Source organism: Pomacea canaliculata, linkage group LG2 (assembly GCF_003073045.1).
Source record: "Pomacea canaliculata isolate SZHN2017 linkage group LG2, ASM307304v1, whole genome shotgun sequence".
NCBI classification, from domain to species: Eukaryota; Metazoa; Mollusca; class Gastropoda; order Architaenioglossa; family Ampullariidae; genus Pomacea; species Pomacea canaliculata.
Window position 1 is genome coordinate 42,472,945 of NC_037591.1, and position 20,671 is coordinate 42,493,615.

The 20,671-nt window shown below is 40.7% G+C and overlaps 3 protein-coding genes and 1 long non-coding RNA gene across 4 annotated transcripts in view; all 4 read right to left on the minus strand.

The window, feature by feature from the left end:
* Nucleotides 1-20,671, minus strand: part of LOC112557938 — a 177,145-nt gene that overhangs the window by 66,307 nt on the left and 90,167 nt on the right. The gene's annotated exons all lie outside the window — the stretch shown is intronic.
* LOC112557930 (perlucin-like) lies at nucleotides 311-3,149 on the minus strand. Its single transcript, XM_025228090.1, has 5 exons — nucleotides 2,993-3,149; nucleotides 2,142-2,230; nucleotides 1,945-2,035; nucleotides 1,232-1,466; nucleotides 311-737 (listed from the first exon to the last, which is right to left on the minus strand). The coding sequence occupies exons 1-5, from the start codon at nucleotides 3,033-3,035 to the stop codon at nucleotides 707-709; spliced, it is 489 nt and encodes a 162-aa protein (XP_025083875.1). The 5' UTR covers nucleotides 3,036-3,149; the 3' UTR covers nucleotides 311-706.
* Nucleotides 4,493-8,614, minus strand: LOC112557929 (perlucin-like). Its single transcript, XM_025228089.1, has 5 exons — nucleotides 8,461-8,614; nucleotides 7,917-8,005; nucleotides 7,289-7,379; nucleotides 5,450-5,684; nucleotides 4,493-4,803 (listed from the first exon to the last, which is right to left on the minus strand). The coding sequence occupies exons 1-5, from the start codon at nucleotides 8,498-8,500 to the stop codon at nucleotides 4,764-4,766; spliced, it is 495 nt and encodes a 164-aa protein (XP_025083874.1). The 5' UTR covers nucleotides 8,501-8,614; the 3' UTR covers nucleotides 4,493-4,763.
* Nucleotides 12,742-18,211, minus strand: LOC112557932. The gene is made up of 2 exons (XM_025228091.1): nucleotides 17,581-18,211; nucleotides 12,742-13,577 (listed from the first exon to the last, which is right to left on the minus strand). Exons 1-2 carry the CDS (start codon nucleotides 17,597-17,599, stop codon nucleotides 13,129-13,131), a joined length of 468 nt encoding a protein of 155 aa, XP_025083876.1. The 5' UTR covers nucleotides 17,600-18,211; the 3' UTR covers nucleotides 12,742-13,128.

The window sequence follows — 20,671 nt, forward strand, 5'->3', positions numbered from 1 at the left end:
AGGTTTGTAAATTGTTTTTATTATTATTATTATTATTATTATTATTATTATTATTATTATTATTATATTATTATTATTATTATTATTATTATTATTATTATTATTATTATTATTATTATAATAATATCTCTTTGCGTGCATATGATACATGAATGCAGAAGTAAATGTTTCTTAATTTCTACTCCATCATCATCGTCATCGTCATCGTCATTATCATCAACAACAACCACTCTTCAGTTTCGCATTTTTCTGTACTTCTAACACTCAACATTCCCCAGCAGGGCGGTCCACTGGTAAAAAAAAGTCAACATGAAGTACTTAGTTGTTTTTATTTCTTACCGTGAGCCCTTCTTATATTAGGCAGTGATGATCAGAATTTGAAGCAAAAGCAAGGAAATCAATACAATTTATAAGGGTTCGACGTGTCCCGAATAATCATTGAAAAAAATCAAATATTTTTGAGAGAATTATACACAAAAACACAAAATGAAGTGAATTAATAATTATGTCCCCTTGTCAGTGGGGGGAAACCCTGACGAGGTCGGAGCCGGCAAAAGGAAGAAAAAAACTCTTTTTAGCTTGATTCATTTACAGCATAGTCTTTATTAGAGTCGACAACTTTCAACTGTGGTGATTGCAGAAAGCTTTCCTAATTGAAATGAAGCAGACATCATCAAACGCCAGGATCCTTGTAGATGGCGCCACATTATTTACCAACTCCCACTTCGCTTCGTACCCTGTCAAAGACAAAAAAAGCATGATTGAAAAAAAAGTGTCAGGGTTAATGTTGGCAAGAGCAAGGTTTAGTGGTTATCAGTGACATTACTCTGTGGTGCTGACAGGGATGTTGGGGGAGACAGCTACTAGCTACTAGTTATCTCCCTCCCCGACAATACTCTACCAGAGACTTTACTATCGTACATTTGATGCTTTGTTGTTGTGGATTCCTTAGTGCGCAGATTTCTTTATTTTGTGTTTACGACTGCTGATATGCTTTTGTTTATCTTTATGTTTCTATGTTTTGATCTGTGTTTCAATGAAAGTTAATTTGCTATATGCATGTTTGTGCTTATATTTGTTAATTTGTGTGTTTGCTATGGTATAGCGCATTAATTGCACTATAAATGAAGAAAATGGTCTGTGTAGATGCACTTTTTCATCATCATCATCATCTGCAGCAGGTCTGTCTCTTCTCTCTCGCTCTCACACGTGTAGACGGGTTCATACTTACGGTTGTTCACACACAGCATATTCCACGGAGTCACAGTCGCCAGACTCCCACTTGTAGTTGAGGGCGGCGGAAATGCGGAGACAACCCTGTGGTCCCCCTCCGTTGTCAGGCTCCCCTGGGGCCCAGTAGGACACGTGGGGATCGATGGCCTGGTTCTTCATGATCCACCGCCAGTCACCGTCAACCAGGAAATCACCGCCACCCACCCAGAAGTCGGCATCATTAGGGTATCCGGCTGTACAGAAACATGAGCAACACAAAACGGGTAGTCGAGTCGTCAGATAGGAACCACCCAGCCAACTCACCCGCTCATTTACAAGTCCAGGCGCTCAGTCACCCAGTGTCCGATCAACTTTTCTTTCTTCATTCCATTTAAAAAAAAATTCTTTTAATTAAAATTTTTAAATTCATATATCGTCAGATGACAAGACATACGAAAGAATAACTTTGTTTGCCAAGTTGCAGAAGTTTTTCATTCGAGAACCTTCCGCTTTATTTTTCTTTTACAGAAAACACCACACTTCTAACAATTCATTGGCAGTTTGAACCGCAAATAGCTTCTTGAATCCCAGTGGCACTTGGTCACAAAGTTCTAGACGAGGAGAGACAGAGTGAATAAGAGAAAGAGACAGAGAGGGAAAAGACAGAGAAGGAGCAACCATGAAGTAAAAGCGAAATCTCTCAAACTGTTGGCTGGATTCTAAGGGACTGACCTCCATAGCGCTTCAATAAGCCCTCCACAAACGTCTGCTCCGCCGCCGTGTCTATGACCGCCAGCTGTCCTCCCAGCTGCCGACACAACGTCTGCACACATAGCGAAATATGTCACAAATATGCACACAGACACAGTAGCACGAATGAGCTGCTGTAGTTGGTTATACCAATGTAGATGTTTAACATTTGAACTCACCATGCCATCAGCCCATGACCCCTCTGCCATCGGGATGACGTAGCACGACTGGTCATGGTGAATGTAGCCGCTGGGACACTGGGCAGTTGCTGGAACAAAAATGTCAACAGTCACGGCTCTCTCGGGGATGAACTACTTACATCCTTGCATTTATCTTTATGTTTTTCAAATGGTGATATCCAAGTATTTAAAATGATCTTTGATACAATGTTAGAAATTTGCATAAGCTGTACATTCTAGACTATTCGTCGCTTTCTGCACGTTATTCTTGGTGGCGCGCGTGTGTGTGTTTGGGTGTGCACTTGCCTCTATATTTACAGGAACGTGAAAGCAAACATTGATTTATTGAGATTTTTCTAGAGAATGTGTTTATTCTTTGGGTGGGAGTATGGTAGTATATAATAGGTTTTCTGTCAAACTAAACCGTTAGTCATACAGGGCGATAGAGTGACCAGTGTGAAGTAAATACTAGGTTTCTCTCATAACTGTCACAAGATAGTGATACTACAAACATTAGGAAAGATTTACAAGCTTCGTAAAATCCTTGCAACCGTCTCTAAAAAAACTATATATACCAAGAAGAAAGGTGTGTTTACAAAGTAGTCAGGTCTATATTCAGACGAGTACAATATCCCTGTGGCTAAGCGTAGACATCGGGGTACACCTTAGAAATCTTTCAGAAAGACCGAGACCTGCATAACTGTCTTAAAAACTGAATGAATTAATTTTATTCAGTGGCCTATAAGTTTGCATAACAAGTTGCGAGAACAACACACAATGCCAGTTTTTGCCAAAGTTAAAATACCAAAATTCCGTGTTCATAAATACTGAAACACTCCCAGATATCTCACCTGCGGACAGAAGGGAGATGAAGATGGCCAATACTGTTTTCATGGTGACTGGTCAGACGGAGGTAACAGTGTGCACCACTTGGTGAGTGTTGTACTCTACCTGGTGTCAGTCCAGGCTCTTCCACAGCCTCACCAGCTTCTCACTTTTGATTGGACTCCCAGTTTCAAACTCGAGACCCTCAAGTCTGGGGCCCTTTCAAGTTTTAGCTGAGAGATAGAAACCATCCAGAGGGTGTCAAGGACCCCCTGCCCTTCACATGGAAGAAAAACATCCGTTGTTAAGTACTCTTCAACCGTCTTATCAATCAGAGAAGATTAATACAATCATTCAAATCGTAAGGGTTTTTTTTTTGCCTGTTTTGAATGAAAATGAACCGGTTGTATATAAAATTAAATGCAAAAATTAAAAATGTATTCTTAAAGTCTTTTCACCTGCACTTGATTTCAAGAACAAACTGATTTTTCAGGAAAGAAACATCTATACTCGCCACAAACTAGCTATACACCAAACTCCAGCATTCAAACATGTATCTCCATTTCATGTTCTAGTGTTACTCCAAAGTCGCATCACGAAATTAGAAAAGATGAGGAAGAGGAAAGATGAAGAAGAAAACGAGGATAGGGACAGTGAGGAGGAAAATATCTGTGAGTACGCATGTTAAAAACTGTATGTAAACACTCATTGAGACTTCATGTGTGCAAATGGAAATTGATACCTACACCGAGAAAAGCAAAAATGCCAACTGCTGATGAAAAAGACAAAGTAAACCACCTACCGAGCCACCTAGATATGGAACTGAGATGAACATTTATACTGTTCACATCCTTCTAAGTTTTGTATGTATGAAAAATTAAATAGTTTTAGGCTTTTGTCGATAAAGTAAGGATAGTGAATGAAATTCCGAAAATACTTGAAGACTTGTGAGTGTGTTTTTGAATGTAAGACGATGCTCCAGCCAGCAGCAGAACGAGAAGTGGAGATGATGGAGGGGCTACTCATCTTGTACAATGACCTACTATCTTATCTCCCCTTGCGCACCAGTGAGAAGGAGGCTTCTTTGTTTAGGTTTTGAAAAATAGCATCTTGTAATTATTATTGGAAAACTGAGATGGATTTTGAAAATATTGATAGATATTTTGTAGCATTTTTTCTAACATAACACTGCCCTGTAAACTATGTTTGTAAAAAAGACTGGAAGCTTTAGGGGTCAGCGCTAAAAAACTAGAAATTTTGCGCAAAGGGGAAATAATGTGGAGTAAACAGGAAGTGAATAATGTCCCCTCCATCCATCCCATTTAGAGCGAGCGTTAAGAGTGAGAGAGAACAAATGATGTGCTGTTTTAAGGAATAAATTGCAGGCTCACTACTAAAATCATTCCAAGTTCTGAAATGAGTCAGTCAGCGTCTCAAAGTCTCCTTCCACTCCTTTTGTCTACGTCCTTCACTCCTTCCTTCTCTCTCCTTCCATTCATTCATCAAAACACACAATAAACTAGTTCAATACTGTAAAATCTGTTTAATTTCAAAATTTGCGAGCAGCTGAACTTGAGGTCAGGGCAACACGCCCTGAATGTGTCATCGAACTGTTTAGGAAATGTAATATATGAGTTCGATGCACCTATATTTATTATCAGGCTTCAAATCTTTATAGATGTCCAGGGAAAATGATACCATAGAGAGACACATCGGTCCATTGGAAATGATTAAGATAAGAACTCAGGTATACAAGATGCAAAGGGATATTCGTCGCACACTAGGCACGAACACTTCTCACTTGCCAACAGGAACCCCGCTCTCTGGGATGACATACCTGAAAACAAACTCACCATCATTATCAATATTGTTCTCCATCTCAACATCGTTCTTATCGGTAGTCCCGAGCTTAAGAAAATAAAGAAAGAATGCATGAAAAATGAAATAATTTTAAAAAGGAAGGAAGGGAAAAAAATCACGAAAGCGCAAAAATGACTTTAGCCAAAATATTGAGACCGTGAATTCATGATGAAACCAATAAACAAAGAACCAAGTAGGTGACTTGTTCTTATAATTAGTTTGATTTTAACAGTTTGATTAACTGAATCATTAGGTAGGAAAGTACTTTAGTGAAAATTTTGCACTGGAAGTTTGAGGGGATGAAGTGGAAGGAAACCAGAGTACCTAGAGAAAATCCATGATGACCAGCCGTGAGAACAGGTACCACCAACAGAAAATGAGAAAAGAGAAAGACAGAGACATGGAGAAAGAGAGGCCAGAGAGACAGAGACAGTACAATAGAGAGAGAAAGAACCCCGAGCCCACAAAGAAAGTGTGTGCACAGATACAAGATCTGAACTCACGGCATCATGGTTCTCACTGCAGAAGCAGCTAATGATCTCAGACTTGTATCCAACAACCCACTTCTACCCCATGTTCTCTCTCTCTCCCACCCTTTTCTCTCCCTCATCCCCCAGCCTTACGGCTTCTCGCAGATGAAATATTCCGGTGAGTCGCAGCTGCCGGCCTCCCATCGGTAGCCGGTGGTCTCGGACAGTCGCAGACACGCCTGGTGCTGGGTGGCGCTGGCCGGCTGACCTGTGGCCCAGAACGACGCCTCGGGGTTGATTTCCTCCTGCGTCTTGACCCAGATCCATGTTCCATGCTCCAAGAAGTCGCCGCCGCCTATCCAGAAATCTTTATCGCTCGGGAAAGCTCCTGCAAACAGAACTTCGAGATTTGAAGAACAGCAGATTTCCATCAAACGATAATCGCTCACTTTTTCAGCCGTCAGCAAGGGAAATGGAGCTGTGCGGTATCTGTTTCTGATCAGATTTTTTAAAATCTGTTTTGTTGCAAAAGTGAACTCTTAGAGGACATTTCATATTTGTTCAAGAGAGATCACACGTGGAACTTGACCCTACAGAGTGTGATTGGTGAGAGACACCAACATCAAACATAACAACGTCAGCATAGAAACAGCCACACGGAACAGGTCAGAGGTCAAAACATCGGTAGTGACTCTCCGGAAAAGATTCAATGACAGAAGAAAAGAAAAATGAAAGAAGGAGGAAAATGAAGACAAGAGACAGAGAGAAACGAGATAGATAGAGAGAGAGAGAGAGAGAGAGAGAGAGAGAGAGAGAGAGACGAGACATAGCTAGAGAAAGGAAAGAGCCCCAAAAGACTTCATACTGGATGTTAAAACCACAGATAAGGAAGGGTTATCTATTTTCGTTCTCAGTGCATTAAGGCAATGCAGTAATATTCTTGGTCACATATTTTGTCGATATACCTGTCTAATTGCATGCCTGTAACAAGCTAACAAAGGTGTACAATCACAGACCCGATGGTTTTCTGTTTAAAGCTTTCATATTGTGACACGTACAGATAGTTCATCTCCCTACGTCGGCTTTAATTAAAGGCTTACTAGGCAGAAACGTGTTTCCTACAGTATGTTAATTATCTAAATAGTGCTTTTCAATGACATAGAGGCAGCTGGAAGCCTACATTAAGTAGGTGTACACACAGCTTTAGTATTTTCACATTTTTTATCTCTTCCTGTGTTCAGGTAAGGATGGCGACATGATGACTGGTAAGTCGCAAAGGGAGATGGGAATGTTTGCTTTGATCTGGGTAATAAGAATAATGTAATGGACCAAACTCTGCCATGTACAACTACACCTTTTGACAAACAGTTAGACTTGTAAATACTCGCAACCTGCAGACTAAAAAGGTGGGCAGTGAAAGATTGCATCACCTTGGAGTGAAAGACCAATGTGTACGGACACTGAAATCAATTGTCGAGCGCAGGTGCACAGGTACGCTGCCCATCATTTTATTGTGTTCTTCCCAGCTGTTTTACTCTTTCGCTTATCTAGGCAAAAGCATGAAGGACAAAACAAGAGAAGCGATGCGAAGAACTAAAGACGGAAATTCCAGATTCATTCTTCCTGGAGTCCAAACATCTGCGTTCCTGACAAACTAACACCTATTTATTTTTGTCGCATTTCAGCTTCCAACGAAACTGCGCCTTGCTGTTTATTTTTAAATGATTCCTTTTATAAAAGTGTCTTTTTGCAGTGTCGAGTTTCCATGTATAACTAAAATGCTAGACATGTCCTGGCGCAAGACGCTGGGATCGTCTTCCAAACACTAAACGCATGCAGTTGTTGTGTTCATTCTCCACTTTCATGGAAGTTCGGACAGTTGCGAATCGCTTTGGCCATAAAGAAATGTACAAGCGCTAAGAATTTATTTACTTCAGGAAAACAGATGAGCAACATATTTAATGACATAGGAATATACAAGCCAAGTACTACCGGCCATGCGCTGTAGAAATCCCTCGATGTACACCTGCTCTGCTGACGACTCGATGACAGCCAGGTCAGCGCCAAGGACCGTGCAGTACATCTGTAGACAAGAGCACAGGACCGTAAGTGTCGGTCTACTGAGCACACCTGTGTACAAGCCGCACCCACTAATTTTTCTTTTTAAGTTTTACTTTTTTCGCAAATAAGCCGCACTGGTTTATAAGCCGAACATATCTCAACTTGAAAGCTGCATCGAAATCATTTGGTCTCACTTTGGGCATGAGGAGGGTGTGTGTCAAGATCACATTTCCCTCGGTGTCATTAACGTAGGATTGTTTAGTGACCAACAAATCATTGCCACACTCTGGCATTGGTTACAGCTTTTAATGTTCCCTGTTTACAAAGAAAATGATATCACAGACAGGAAGAGTCTCTGGGGTCATGTAGGGGTTAAATAGCGCGTGCGTACTGTTTGACTCACTCTCCTTTCTCACTCGCTCTCTCTGAGCCTAGTTTGCATTTCTGTGACTACCTGTACAATACCATAATAAAAGCTAAGTCGGTCCTTTGAACGATTACAACACAAAGAGACTTTCAACTCAACAGGTGAGCATGAAGAGCCATGAGGACTACTCACTGCAGCCTGGCTCCACGTGGCTGGTGTGGCAGGGATGGCGTAGCACGACTCCCCGTGGTGCAGGTAGCCATTCGGACACTGACCATACACTTAAAAATATATGATACAAAAGATCAAAGACGGCATATGATTGTCTCCGACAATAGCTTCTGTCTGTGATACTGGCTGGCTTACAGAAAGAAAAAAAATACACAGATTGTATTTAAAACAAACACGACTCTAATTTGTGAGCTTTCATTAATTGCATGTAAATGTTTTGGAGCTTTGTATTAGGATTCAGTGTAATTCAGTGCACTTCTCTTTAAGTCCCTTTTTCAAGTTTCGTGAAGAACGCAGATAAATATTTTTACAATCGATATCAAATCAGTCTCTAGTAGCAGGTGCTTCATTTCAATTAAAAATTATCTGTTTTTTCGTTTAAAAAATGAGTTCAGTAAGAAGAGCGATCTTGTAAAACTGTCGCTTGAAATGCGATATCAACGCAGTAAACAAAATTTGGTAATATCGTGAATATTTCAGAATAAACAACTTTTGTCAGTCTTACCCACAGAAACCAGAAGCGCAAAAGACATCAGACGATACATTTCTGGGAGAGGAGCGAGTAAGATGGCTTCTGTCGATTTGTCGGAAGTCTCTTCTCGACTCAGAGGACAGGCAAACAAAGTTTGTGTTCAACCACCGATGCAATCACAATTTTCTTTCGGTCCCGCCCACTTTCAAGTTATCTTTCTGGATTAGAATATTATCGATAAGGTGAAGTCTCACAATAAGACAGAAAAAGACTTTCTGTACAGGACTGTTTTTGTGCATTACAGCAGTTTTTATAGAGTTTTGTAAACATACACCATCGTAATAATATGAAAGGTCTTGTTTCTATATCATGTGATGACTATTGTTATGTTGTAGTTATTGCCTTTAACGGTTTAACCGTTTTCTGACCTAAGTTCGCAAGAAGACACCTACTAAGCCAGCGACAAGTGGGACTAATTCTTTCAAACACTCATTATTCGTCCGTCCTTCCAAGGTGGAAGCTCCGCCCACGGATACAAAGAGGACTGAAAGGCAACCTTTCTACAGAAGGGAAGGGGGGTCACTTGTTATGGTTGACCTTTCCAGGTCCAGTTCATGTGTGATAGCATGTGAAGGGCGTCCAGTCGATAGCCAGAGAAGTGAAGTGGAATAGATGAAATATGTCAACGACCTGTAAGTGGATTTTTGTCAGCTCCACATCCTGTTTGCACATGTCCCACCGCAACTTCCATGTTGTGAGGTCACTGCTTGAACTTGTTTTGAATCTCGGCCCATAGTTACTAGATAGGGGTTTGTCTTTTAACGCTAGTAATCCTTGTTTTTTGTTTTTGTTTAATTTATTTTATCTGTCTGTATCTGTTTCCTCGCATTTTCGAGTTTGTCGGTTCTGACCCTGGCAACCGTATGGAGAAAGCAAGTTGCATATCTGTTAACAAGGAGCAAACTCACAAAAGCGCTACGTGGGCTTAAAATTTGCTGGACTTCACTTCAACACATGACCATATCTCAAAAGTGTGCACTTACAGCTTATACTTGCAGCAGTCAAAAGTTGGTCTTCTTTGGTCATGTGACACTTTGTGGAAGACAATCCAAACACAGGCAAAGGTGGCGGGGGTCCATCCATGTGCTCCCCTAATGACGAGTACCGGTCAAAGGACACTGACTGACTGACTGACTGACTGACTGACTGACTAATACACAGGTCTTGCCATCGAACCATGTCACAAACCCAACCAACAAACCGTACGTTGAAGGAAACGGGAGTCTATCCAGAATAAACATCACTTCTCTCATTGCTAGCCGAAACTACTCTCGGAACAGGTGTAGACATATTGGTGACATCCTCCTACAATCTGAGTTTTCTCAACATCTGTTATTTCGGCTTTCGAACTTAATCATCTATCCAATGTACCTCTCTTCTGTGAGCTGTTCTTGCCCTATGCACAAACAAGATTCTCACTTTCTCACCCATCCACCCACCCATCCACCCACACCAACTACACACACACCGATTGATATATTGATAATAAATATAAAATATAAACTCAAATTTATTTACAGGAGACGCAGATTGTTCGAGTTTTAGAAACTGAGAGGCTTGCGTGGGTGTCAGAGTTGAGTTCACTTCCGTTGCCTCCACTGGTCGTGTGTGTGTGTGTGTGTGTGTGTGTGTGTGTGTGTGTGTGTGTGTGTGTGTGTGTGTGTGTGTGTGTTGTGTGTGTGTGTGTGTGTGTGTGTGTGTGTGTGTGTGTGTATGTGAGTGTGTGTGTGTGTGAGTGCGTGTGTGTGTGTGCGCGCGCGCGTGTGGTGGGTGGGGCGAAGGTATGACGACAGAGGTAGCAGGTTTTTTTTTTTTAAAGAAGGAGAATGAAAGATGATTTGAAATTAATTTAAACAAAATAAACTCTGTGGTACAGCCATTGCATTTTATTTTAATCTAAAAAAAACACGAGTCGTATTTTATATCCAATCTTAAAAATAAGTGGAAATGAGAAACTTTAGGAAAAGGCAATAGTAATAAGAATTAATCCCAGCAAAATTAACAAGATTAAAATGAAACTCACACAAACACATTTCTTCCCATTCAAATTCTCTATCCCACTGTAAAAATGTTCTTAATGCATTTTGTCAAATGTTGTTTTGCAAATGAGTCTTGCTACGGATATGTCATGCACAGATCACATATAAACACAATGTAACACAAATGTAGATATAAAAAGTCTTACATGACACTCCCGCATGCACGCAGAGGAAAGGGATAACAGGGAGGGAGAGAAGGAAATGAAGAGAAGATGTCTACTCTGCACAAGAAGCAGATGGAGAAAACAGAGGAGCCGCCAAGTGCAGGTGAGTTAGAGCAGTGGGCAGTGAGTGACACTCGGGGCAACGGAACTAAAGGAAGGGCGTCCAAAAAAATCTCAAATCAGTGTTTCGAACTTAAATGGAGGTTGCGGGCAGCTGAAATTGGTCTTTTATGCCGAACAGCAACTAAGGCTATTGTTGTATATATTACAGCACCGCTAGCCCGGTAAACAGATGCCACATGCAGACGAAACCCACGTTCCCGAGACGAGAGTCGAACCCAGGAGAGTCCACCTTCATTGTGTTGGTGACAGGTGCTAACGGTTGTGCCACCGGTAAGTAAAGACGGTGACAGATGTAGGGTGAGACAAACCTCAAAATGAAGTCCGTGAAGAATAGCCATCTTGAACTGAATATCATAATGTCTTTGTGCATGTGTATCATGTAAGTACGTGTTGAACTTGAAATCATCTGCTCGGCAAGTCACTGCGGAAGATGCAATAGCAGTAGAATAATTTATCTAAAAAATTAAACAAATATTTTCTTTACTCGCATAACTATCCAGGGCTTGATGCTTTTACAAAGCTATGCTTGAATGTGTACACTGGACGCAGGCTTTGATTTGAAAGATTAGTGTTGGAAAATAAAAAGTGAAACATTGGACTTGACGGTGTGTGTGTTGTAGATAGGTTAGTTTTCATCTTCAACGCAAGTGGCTATCGGGGTAGATTCATTAGCCAGCACATTACTGCTTACTTTTCTTCTAGAATGTCCTTTTCTGGAAAACGACGTTTCAACATCGAGAACAACAACAAAGCGACAGCAACACGACTATATAAAGAGAGGCCAGAGGAATTATAAAGTTCTCTCACTAACAAGTGCAGTCTGATTACAGTGTGAAAATATTTACAGAGAGTATAGTTAGTAACATTTGGTAGACTAGCCTAACTAGGGTCGACGTGATCCCCGTGACCGTTACGTGGACGGCACGTGAAATGAATGAGTTGAGGGGACGAGTGGCTCCACCCTCCGGCATCGCGTGTTTGCAGACAGATAACAAAAGAGACACACTCGCAAGGTGTGATCTTCTTTTGGAGATTCTGCAGCTTCAAGAAAATGTCTGTATAATTTTGTGATGAGAGATAAAAGCGCGAGATCATTTTCGATGAAGTGTTGTTGTTGGCACAAAGACATGAGCGAGTTAGCTTTTTGATTCTATCTGCACGAATTCATTGCTTGAAAAAGGCCTGCATCTTGAATCTTCATCCACTGAATTTTAAAACAAGTTCCCTTGTCGCAAGCAAAGCAGCTTATATTTTTTGCCATTTGTTTGTTTTAGCTGAGTGCAGAAAACTATCATCCACCCTCTCCCCAGTGTTAGCAAGACGTAAACGACTACTCCACCCGTAATGTGTACACATAACACATATACCCTGTTCATAATACAGAGAAACCCCAGTGTTTCCATATCATACACCTCACATATGAGCAACATGCTTGATTGGGTGGGGGCCTGTAATTAGGTTGGCATGGAGAAACATAAATTACCGTTGTTTTTGCTCGTGAGTTGATGAGCCTCAACTATTTTCTAAGATTCTGCTTACTTTTTACTTTACTTCTTGTCATAATTTGCTGCTGGATTTTTTTAAAGATATAATTAATTAGGATGGGCAGACCACAACTTAGACTGTTAGTGAGCATATTCCAGAGACGATAGAAATTATAGGATGATATTGTCTAGTACTCCCAAGAGGCTGGCGATGACGACGACGACGACGACGACGACGACGACGACGACGACGACGATGATGATGAAGATTATGCGGTGAATGCAAGTTTGGATGCCTGTAGGTGTAAGTGAGTGTAGAGAAAACAGATTTGTGTCTCGGAAGATGACTCAAACAACAGACTTGCTGAAATTGATAGATGAACACCTTTCGCACTGACTATGAGCAAGAAAAGTAGAAGAGACGGAAGAGAACAATGTATCGCCAAAAATATTTTATTGTTTCGTTACAACTCTATGTTATTTGTCTACATGGAAGAACACTGTCGGAGTGTTTGACTCAGTAACAGTGCATCTAATTGCAAGCTGCACATCATGGGAGATTCATTTATTATTTATAATTTTGAAAATGAGAGATTACCATCTTCCTTTCGCGACGATTCGTTTCATTTTAAAAAAAATAATACTCTCAATTATTTTTAAGCTAGAATCCTGTAGTGTGAAAATAAGATTTTCCCAGACTCCAAAAGTTTATTTATCCTTTTAAAACTGTGCAATCAAGAATTATACATTTTGTTTATTTCCCTTGTTTCTACGTTTCGAGAAAGTCTGCATCTTCTGGGAGTAGAAAATGTCAGTAACAGGATCAGAGCTTTAGAAAGAGTCGAGATCCTCTTTGTCTGGGTTCATCTGTAGAATGTCCAGAAACTTGATCAGATGGTCCTTTCTGTTAGCTGCTGCTGATGCTGGTGAGAGGTCGTTGTCCAGTCTTCGTGGGGCTGTCGACAATGCTCTGTAGTCGATCACTGAACGCACGCCAGCAGCTTCGATGTCGTCGTCGATGCGCTGTCGTCGGAGGCCTTGTCCAAAGTTGACCTCGAGGTCAGCGGGCAGCACAATGTTTGATGACGAGATGTCCAGACCAGGGTTCTGCGCAGGGAACGAGGGGGATGCCAGCACCCTGACAGCCGTCCCCCGCTTGCCAAACTGTCTGAAGACGCAGCACTCGCAATTCTGGACAGGATCCCCATAGTTACAGGACGGACACGAGCAGCCGGACGTTGCAGACGGCATCATTAACCCCAGCAAGACAGCGAGGACGGCTGAAACAGAGAGATGGGGGAGACAACTGTGAGACTTCATTACGACCCAGTGTCGTCAAGAGGAGGAGGATTCATTAGAAGCACGTGTCTCGTCTAACAGCCACGTACATCACGAGTACAGCGACATAATGCGTCAGAATGTTATAAATAAATATACTCTGATTGACACACTTAATAAATTCCATTCAATACACACAGATTTACCCTTCACACACACACTACTCTGATAGTAGTCCTAATTCTGTATTCAGTAAACCTGCCATCTTCATACTCTCTGGTCCTAATTCACTTTCTCAGTTTCACTCGTTGACAGCTTGCAAATGTCTTGTACAGATTATTCTGTCGTGGCGACACCCATTCATCAAAGCATTTATCCATCAAAGGAAACACTCACTGCAATGCAACTGGCAAACCAGATGCTCGGATCAAAACATTTTGCTAGAAATTTACTGAAAGTAAAACACAACTTGCATGAACTTGTCATTAACACCCACGTGATCACAATGGTCGCCGTACGAGTCCATTGGTTATAAAACCATTATTTGTACACTAGGAAAACCTCACCATAGTACGTGATGTATGTCAATTGTTATTGGTTCTTTTACACATACTTAACTGCTATCTGCTCAATTTCCCCCGGGAGTGAACAAAAAAGGTAAATAAAATTTGAATCTTCCTTTTTTTAACTTACAATGTAGATGGTCTCACCGTGAGCTAATAGTTCATCGTTCATCTAGGCTACACCAAGTGAAGGCTACACCAATCTTCCTTCTCTTTTCCCTTACATTTGCTGGGTAAGCAGGGGCAGTTACTCAGGCAAGTCAAGAACAGATAACTTTCTGTTCCAGAGTGGGGCGAAATAACCATGTCCATGGCATTACATACTTTCAAAGTAATACAAACACTAGTGTCCACAATAGTATAGCAAAGTATATCCAAAGTGTAATGAAGACTGCAATAAATGCCGCGAGTTTTCTACTCAGTAGTATGTTTTCCTGAATGGTCTTTAACTGCTGCTATTTGAGTTGGATGACATCTGACAAAAAATGTCGGAGGAACAAAGGGACAAAAAAAAACAACAAAAAAAAACACCAACCCCTCAACCCTGCTTAATGCTTGGTAACAGTAAACCTCTATAGTTAACGTTATGTAATTATTCGTAAAATGATTTAGATTATTAATTATTCTGCTGACATAAACAGTTATAGTTTAATTACTTTTGCTGCCTCTTGTCGGGCCCTCAAAATTACATTTGTTACAGCAAAAATTCATCAGGAGTGCTGCATTAGTAAAATTTCTGCTTTAATAATAGCTTAAAGTGCACATCGATAACGATAAAGTGTATACCCCAAAAACTAACATGAAAAATGACATTCGCAAGAGACGATAAACTCGATTGAAACGTGCTAACTGAAACAACCGGTCATGTCTTCTTCTCCAAACACTGCCAACAATCCTGTGCAGGATTCCTACTTTCTAAATAACCAAGCTCGCTGTTGACACATCACTCAAATCGCATTATATGTCCGACTCCCACACCACAAAACGCCAGACAGTTGAATTCCAACCAACATGAAAGTCTGAGGCAAGGAAATTTGAGGAAAAAATCTCCCAGACGACTAAAATGAGTTTTGAGAACGGAAGGCTGAAAATTCTGTTAAGGAAGACAGGGGGACGCAAGGCAGGTGGACAGTGGATTAGGGACAGCAGGACAGATAGACAGAAGGCAAGAAAAACTGGCATCTGCTATTCCACAAGCAGCAACGATTGATTGAAAGGTTTGCTGCAATTCTGTACTTGTACTTTGCCCTGTACCTAAATAGTACCATTACCTACTGACACTCTTCCACAATGATATTACAGTTCATTGACGATTTACTGTAATGGTATTTAGTTTACTGACTTTACCTCAGTGACAGAGGGATTCCTTGAAGTTCTTCCACAATGATACTATTGTTTGAAAGTTTGTTCTTTACATTTACACTATGGATTACTACAAGAACGATATTGTTTCTTGACGATCTTCGGCGATAATACTATGATTTACTGATATTCTTCTACAACAATATTATTGCATCCTCCTTACTATTTTGATTTGTTGATTTTTTTAACCACATTTGTTTTAGATGGATTTAAATTGTTGCAGCAGTCGGCCTGGGGCTTTGATTTGCATCTAAACGAGCAGAAAACTAAATTATCTTTCTCGATTAGAAAGGTGAAAGAAATAGTAGTATTCAAATGTTGAGTATCAGATTTAACAAAAAAAAAAAAAAAAAAAAAAAAAAAAAAAAAAACAAAACAACAAACAAAAAACAAACAAACAAAAAAACAAACTCTATCCAAAAATTTGGATCAGCTTGTACGATGAACAGATGTGAGGAGTATTTTAGATTTTCATCTTTATTGGTCCACTCTTCACTGTGCCCACTCCAACAAGCATCACGCACACAAGATAAGAAATGCAATTTTGCTTTAATGCTGCGATGCACGACGGTGTTGTCTAAACAAAAACTATATCAGCTATAAGGCAAAACTAATTTTTAATCATGCACTGAAACAAAATTGAGAAGCATCCTTAAATTTGAAGGTTGTAATCTGCTAAAGCAAAATAACTCTTCGTACTTCAGCTGAACATGTGCAGTGAAAACCCACATTAACATGGGGTTGAACAAAAATCTGTGAACTGAAAGGAGTTAAGGATAGAAAAACTTAGTACACGTGGTCTTCAAGAGCGGAATGTGACACCGAAACCTAATTTCGAGGGGAAAATAATAGGTAAAATGTAATCTGTCCTCACAATCCTTCAGGCAGGGAACTAGGCCGATTGCTTTCAGCATTTCGCATCTTTTCAAAGTGGTTCAGTAAGTGAAGACGACAGTCGTCAGGAGGCTTGTATCCACGATTAAATCACCCTTTTCTGTCTTTGTTACCATAATCATAATTTTCTTTTATCATAAACTCTCAAAAACATCTGTAAGAAACGATTTAGAGTTTTTGTTTGTTTTTTAATGACGACGACGACGACAACAACAACGACAACAACAACAACAACGTGCAAGTATGCTTGTTGTGCATGTAACAATGCCCAAACCCAGATACAGAACAAAAGGAAATAAAGGTAAGTGCCAAACGGACGCTAAACAAAACAGAAAAATTATCAGACATCTAAACAAAAGTCAATCCAGTAAACAAACAAGAAACCCTCCAACCCCTCCCTCCCAACAACATATAGACGATTAATATACGATAAAAAGAGGCAAAATGTGTGAAACAATAATTAAGAAACACGAGTCACAAAAAATAATATTTAGGAAACAGGTGTGTTTTAAGCACACGCTGTTGACTCTTTATGATGCTGTCAGGTGCGATCTTGAAATGAGTTGTAGAATATTTCTAACAATTAGACAAAAGCAAAGAGCAGGCTTCTGTGTGCCAGTCGCCAGGGTTACAACTGTCGGACCAAGAACGGGGTAGTAGCAGAAAAAGCGAGGAAATAAGAAAAAAGCTGGGCAGGACCCAGATACCCAGTGACAAAATATTTAGTATTTGCTTCAATGGTGAACCAGCGAAGAGCACGAACTACAGGTGTAGCAGCATTACTTAGACGTACTTTGACGAGTTGCAAAGTTCTGGGTTTAAATAAAGTACATCAGCACGAGCATGCAATAGTCATGCTCCAAAAAATGAAGAAAACCAACCAACCAACCAACCAACCAACCAACCAACCAACCAACCAACCAACCAACCAACCAACCAACCAACCAACCAACCAACCAACCAACCAACCAACCAACCAACCAACCAAAAAAAATACCACAAACAAACAAACAAAAACACAAAACAACGAACAAACTTTTGTGGCTTGAAGACAAAGTAAATGGTGGAGCTCACTCTTTAAGCATGAATGTTGGTAAAATGCCTGTTTCAAATGCGAGCTGATTCCTTCTCTATCAAAAAAGTAAATCTTATGAAAATGACAAAGACGTTAGACATGTTAGCTTACCCATTGCCCTCACAGCCATTTTCTGTTCCTTGTGATCCTGTTTCACCTCACTAACAGAGCTGCAGTCCTTTCTCGCCGTTTCTTTGTCGCTAGTAATTCTTTGTCTAAGTTGTTGTTGTTTTTATCAGCTGTAGTTTTGTCTGCTATACTGACTGAAAGAAAACAAAAGTTGTCTACCTAGAAAATGCTGGACTATACGAAAGCATTCTCAAATTCTTAAAGAGGAAATTTATAGGTGTCAGCGCTGAAGAACTACTTATTCGCGGGAGGAGTGGTCTGGCACTCTTCCCTCTGCCAATGACAGCTGTCGGCTTGTTGTGGCCAAGCATCACCAAGATGCAAACATCATGTCAGGGAAGGTGAGGTGGAAGGAGGGGGAGGGCGGTGTGTGTGTGTGTGAGAACACTAAGAACACCAAAGAAAGGGGAAGCGGAGGTGGCGCTAACGCTGATCTTACACTTCGGATGTCATCGAGACGCATGCGCGTAAAAAACTTCCGCTCTCAGTAATCAGCCACGCAGCCTGTCACGACACCACGCTGGAAAGTTTCTAAGATTGGAGAACCAAGCATGCACCAATAAATAATAAATAGAGACATAAGTAGATAAAATTTGAAAACTTGTATCGTAGTGTCCGCGCCATGTCGAGTGCCGTGGGAGGCCGTGGGCTGGAGAGCGACACTCGAGATAGAGTCTGGGAGTGATCGCTAATGAAATCATGATACTTCCATTTTTTTTTCTCCTGATTGCTGGGTGCTGGAGATTCCCTTTGTAAAAAGGGAACATTTTTACTCGGACGAAGCACATAAGGAAGTTATCTAAAACAGACGAGAACGGAAATATTTATGCAAAAATCCTAACAAATAGGCACAGTGAGTGGAAGAAAAGCTGGAATAAGATTTGAGGGAATTTCATTTTTTCTTTAGTCTTTGTCATCACGTTTTACAAAATCTCCGTCTGCTCCTACGCACAGGAATAAGTGTGAGAAAGGAATATTATACAGAGAGAGAGAGAGAGGGACAGAGAAAAGAGAGAAAAGAGAAAGAGAGTGAGGTAGATAAAAGAGAGGTACTTTTCTGGCATCACATTTTCTTGTATTATTATTATTGTTGTTGTTGTTGTTATTGTTATTGTTATTATTGAAAATAAATGGATTTTTTTCTGCTAGGTTGTAACGACAAAATCTTGTTGAACATACAACAACACTGATGACAGGTCTTACAAACCAGTTTAACGAGAACCTGAGTTAAGTTTCAGACAAAGCCCCCCCCCTCCCCCCGCACACAGAAACATCTACCTTAAAAACAAGACACAACGAATAGATAACAGAAACAGGGGTGTCTGATAAACTTTCTTATCCACCTACCCATATTACATTTCTTTGCAAACGCGTGCGCGCCCACACACACACACGTGTGACAGACAGAAGAGGTTCTTTCACGATTTAGAAACACCAAAGACCTCAAAACGAGTAAATATTCTTTACATTGCTCAATGGTTTGTTTTTTTTTTTTCGCCTTCCCCATTTTTTCCCAAAATTGTTTTGGTTTCAAGACAATGTCGCCATCTGAGCCTCTGTCGGGTGAACACTCTCGTACAGCATGTTATGACCTCGAGAGACAAACACAGAACATACAGATTCTAAGTACAAGACAACTCAGTAATAAGAGAGTTTCTAGAACTGTAGAAGACTTACAGAGAGACAAAGACAAAGTGCACTGAGACATCTTGTCACTGCACGAGCAGCCGCCACATCTCTCGCCAATGTTAAGGTCACCAACAGAAAAGTCACATTGACTCGAGCTCTCTATCCAGGAGGACATTCTAATAACACAAAAAACAAAAGAGGCTAGATTAATATTTCTGTTTATTTTTCCAAATGCAACATGTAAAATAAATTTCAAAATCTCTTGTATTTAAACGAATCACGAAAACCAGGATGTTTTCCATAAATGTTTGTAGCAGGGTCACCTAGGTGTGACTGTACATGTCTAAAACCTCAGGTGACTCGATACAGCCTAAAGAAGAAGGCGATCATGTTCCATGCAGACAAGAATGTAGAAGTGTTTCAGAAGCTCGGCGAATGGCGAAACGCACGGAAACAGCTGCGCTCTAATTAAAAACACCGCCTGCTACAGGAACGCTTCTTGCCACGATGGCTGCCACAAAAAGAGGAACACACACACACACACACACACACACACACACACACACACACACACACACACACACACATACACACACACACACACACACACACACACATACACACACACATACATGACAGACAACAACAGGAGGAGAGGTGCAGCGACGGCGCTGCCCCTCAGCAGTGAGACAGAGCAGCAGCAGGCACAATTCCATCACCTATGTCGGCAGCTGTGACAAGGACCAAATAGCTGCATCATCGCAATAAGTTGTAGGGAAGGTGATGGAAGAGCATTTTTTGCGGAATGATTGAGAAAAGAAAACGTTTTTTTTTTTTTGCATTTGTGGAAATTTTGAGGCGGAAATAATCTGCAGATGCGAAAGCTTTCTCGCGTAAAATCACTTTTTGCTATTATTGCTCAATGTGAGAAGAATGAGTATCTCTACCTGACCGAATACAGCGGTCGTAAATGCTTGAAACTGAACGGACATAAGCACAGGAACAATTCTTACGCATCTAAATATACACACGCACAGACATGAGCTATCGGTTAACCAAACACATGCGCAGGTTGATAACCATCACATGACTTTCAGCAAATGTTGCCCCTCCATGTCTTCCTGAAACTGTAACACCATCTGAGCCACCTTCACCGAGTACTCTTGCTGCACGTGCTTCAGATGTGAAATGATTGATACGACTAATGTAAATTTGGATACAGTTTACAGGTGATATGATTTATAAAACTAATATACTTTATTGATACAGTGTACAGGACAGAGACATTGCATGCTTCCGATGTGAAAGGTGTGATTCTACGTCCCTTTTCAGACCATGCAGTGTTGTCTCTGTGGACTTGGTAAATGACAGGACGATTCTTGAACAAATTTTATTTTGATGACAGGCGTTAGTTCATTAGAAGATTCCCACGTCCACCCTACCC